Below are 2,766 nucleotides of genomic sequence, written 5' to 3' on the forward strand. Positions count from 1 at the left end.
GTATAAACAATCTATGCATGGGTATGGATCGAAATCTTGTTCATTGCACTGAATTGCAATGGTTTATATATTTTTCGCTTATATATTTTTATTTATCAATACTAAAATCAGATACATTAACAATCATAAAACTTGATTATTTCTATTTTATGTTATTTAATTTATAATAATTTACACATTTTACAATAATTGTATTATATCTACGTGAAAAAAATTTGTGTAAATGTACGTAAAAAATACGTAAAAAGTCCACATAAATATAATTTTGAAATATACCGCACAACTTTACTTGGATTAAAGAATAATTACTACTTGATAAAAAATGTTTCATGCATAAATACGTATAATTATGTATAAGCATACATAAACATGTATAAATATTCACAAACATATAAAATTTTATATGAAATATATCCATACATGTTCATATATCTTTCATTACTTTTTAATGTAATAGAAATAATAATAATAATATGAAAACATTAAAAATAAAAATAATTAAAAAGGTAACTTCGTATTATTTGTTTTAGAAACAAACCAAGTTTAAAGAAATGTAAACAAATTACTTATATTATATATAATTACATATAAAATTATGCATAATTATGTATGAGCAATTTTTTTTTAATTTTTCCAAACTTGTTTTTCTTTTCTAAAATAAACAATACGAAAATTATCCCTTTAATTATTTTTTATTTATGTTTTTACATTACTATATTATTATTTCTATTATACTAAAGTAATTTTATAAAAGAAAGAAGAATACATGAACATGCATGGACATATTTCATATATAATTATAAATGTTTGCAAATATTTATGCGTGTTTATGTACATTTATACATATTTATACATATTCATGCATGAAAAATTTTTTACTGGGTATTTTTATTCTTTTTTAAATAAGTATATCACATTTTAGATTCGTCATTTTTTAATTCTTCCCCTCGCTTCCCCCTCCTCCACAATATCATGTTTAATAATGCAGCAGAACGAATGAATTGATACAATATGTAATACTACTTTTTATTACAAAAATTAAAAATCATAGACATCTCTCTGATAGGAAATTTAAAACGGCGCAGAGGACGCCACCGTCCACTGATTTCGTTCGCGCATGATCCGCAGAGCAACCCGGGCAAGTGACGCGCGAGACGCAGCGATAACAGCGTGTGGCGGGGATAACCGCTAATTATCAATGGCGCGATGACGCGGATGCCGTACTACAAATGGCGGGTAATGAAACAGCTGTTCACGCTACTGTCAGCTCGACATCTAGCGGAGCGCGGGCGCGATCCGGCACGCGTCGGCGACGACGTCGACGTTGGATACGGTACGACGAGGAAGATCGTAGACGAGGTGTTAGAAGAAGGGCTAGGACGGCGGTGCCCGCTGGTGACCTCTCCAAGAGGAACATGGCTGCTGGTTGTTGCGGCGCGAAGAAGCAGAGGCTGGGCGGTGGCGGCGGCGCGGCGCCGAGCTTGTCGCCGTGTGACGGTACCGCCATACGGCACGGTACTCCTCAATCAAGGAAACCCGCGACGATCGCCCAACCAGAGATGGGCTTTTTTTGCTTCGACGTGCTCTATTGCCAGCTGCACCAGCTGGACCCGCCGAAGGCGCCCAACTTCAGCAACGAAGCGTTGTGAGTAGTTTTTACGATACCCTCTGTTTCTCTCTCTCTCTCTCTCTCTCTCTCTCTCTTCCTCTCTGTTCTCTCTCTTTTTCTTTCTTTCTTTTTCCTCCGCATCTGTCTGTCCATCTATCTGTCTCACTCGAGCGTCGCGTCAGCTGTTGTCTTTTCACTTGTCTCCGATGACAGGTCGTCTCTGTCACGCGAAGCTTGATCGAAACCGCGGCGATATTTTTATAACATTGAATTCCGATATTATAGAAGTATACACAGAAAAAATATAATATTCTACCAATTGTTATGTTTAATTCTTATCTTTACATTTAGTTTACGTATTATGAATTTCGAATTCCGAACCGATGATCTTTTTGATCTTAATTTCCGCCGATCTAGAAATTTATCTGTAAAATCAGCTGGGCTGCATTGTTGGTGCATTGTTTGGTCCTCGCGTGTGCGGATTATCTGTTGGCGCGCGATGCACGCATTATCGCGGCGTGCTTCGATTTACCCCATTGTACAGTGCTATGCCAACTATGTAGGCCACCTAAGGACGTTACGTTTGTTGCTACGGCATACTTGGATTAACGTTATTGATGAAAATCGCTTTTGTCTATCTAAATATTCTCACACACGTTATGTATATTATTTTATCCTCGGAAAAATTCATAGCGATAGATAATAAAAATTGTTTTTATTGTTGCTTTTGTATTATATTTATTTTGTATTATGCCTGTACCAGACTGAAATCTTACTAAATAGAAAAGAATTGATGTACTTATTTTGCTCTGGCATATTTTGCTTTTCTCTTTCCATCCCTGATGATTCGCTGTTTCTGATAAAAATAAGAAAAAAATGTATCTGAACATGAGATTTTTAATACGTCTTTTCAGCCCTTTATTTGTGACGTGGACAATAGGAAAAGATATGAGATTACGAGGTTGTATTGGTACTTTTAATGCAATGCACTTACATGCTGGGCTACGCGAGTACGCTACAACTAGGTGAGACTAAGTTTTCTCACGTTAAAAGATAGAATAGTACATATAGTAAATCACAAATATACAATATAAGTTATTTATAAATATATATTATAATGTATTAATATAATATATTATATATATATATATATATAT

At 34.6% G+C, this 2,766-nt stretch overlaps 1 protein-coding gene across 1 annotated transcript in view; it reads left to right on the forward strand.

The window, feature by feature from the left end:
- The first annotated feature begins 1,161 nt into the window (after nt 1-1,161).
- The window catches only part of LOC108747806, a 12,050-nt gene continuing 10,445 nt past the window's right edge, over nt 1,162-2,766 (forward strand). Inside the window, 2 exon segments of the mRNA XM_018485610.1 lie at nt 1,162-1,645; nt 2,524-2,634. Of these exon segments, the coding sequence (XP_018341112.1) occupies nt 1,230-1,645; nt 2,524-2,634 (527 nt within the window). The 5' untranslated portion in view covers nt 1,162-1,229.

This window comes from Trachymyrmex septentrionalis, unplaced genomic scaffold (genome assembly GCF_001594115.1).
Source record: "Trachymyrmex septentrionalis isolate Tsep2-gDNA-1 unplaced genomic scaffold, Tsep1.0 scaffold20, whole genome shotgun sequence".
Lineage (NCBI taxonomy): Eukaryota > Metazoa > Arthropoda > Insecta > Hymenoptera > Formicidae > Trachymyrmex > Trachymyrmex septentrionalis.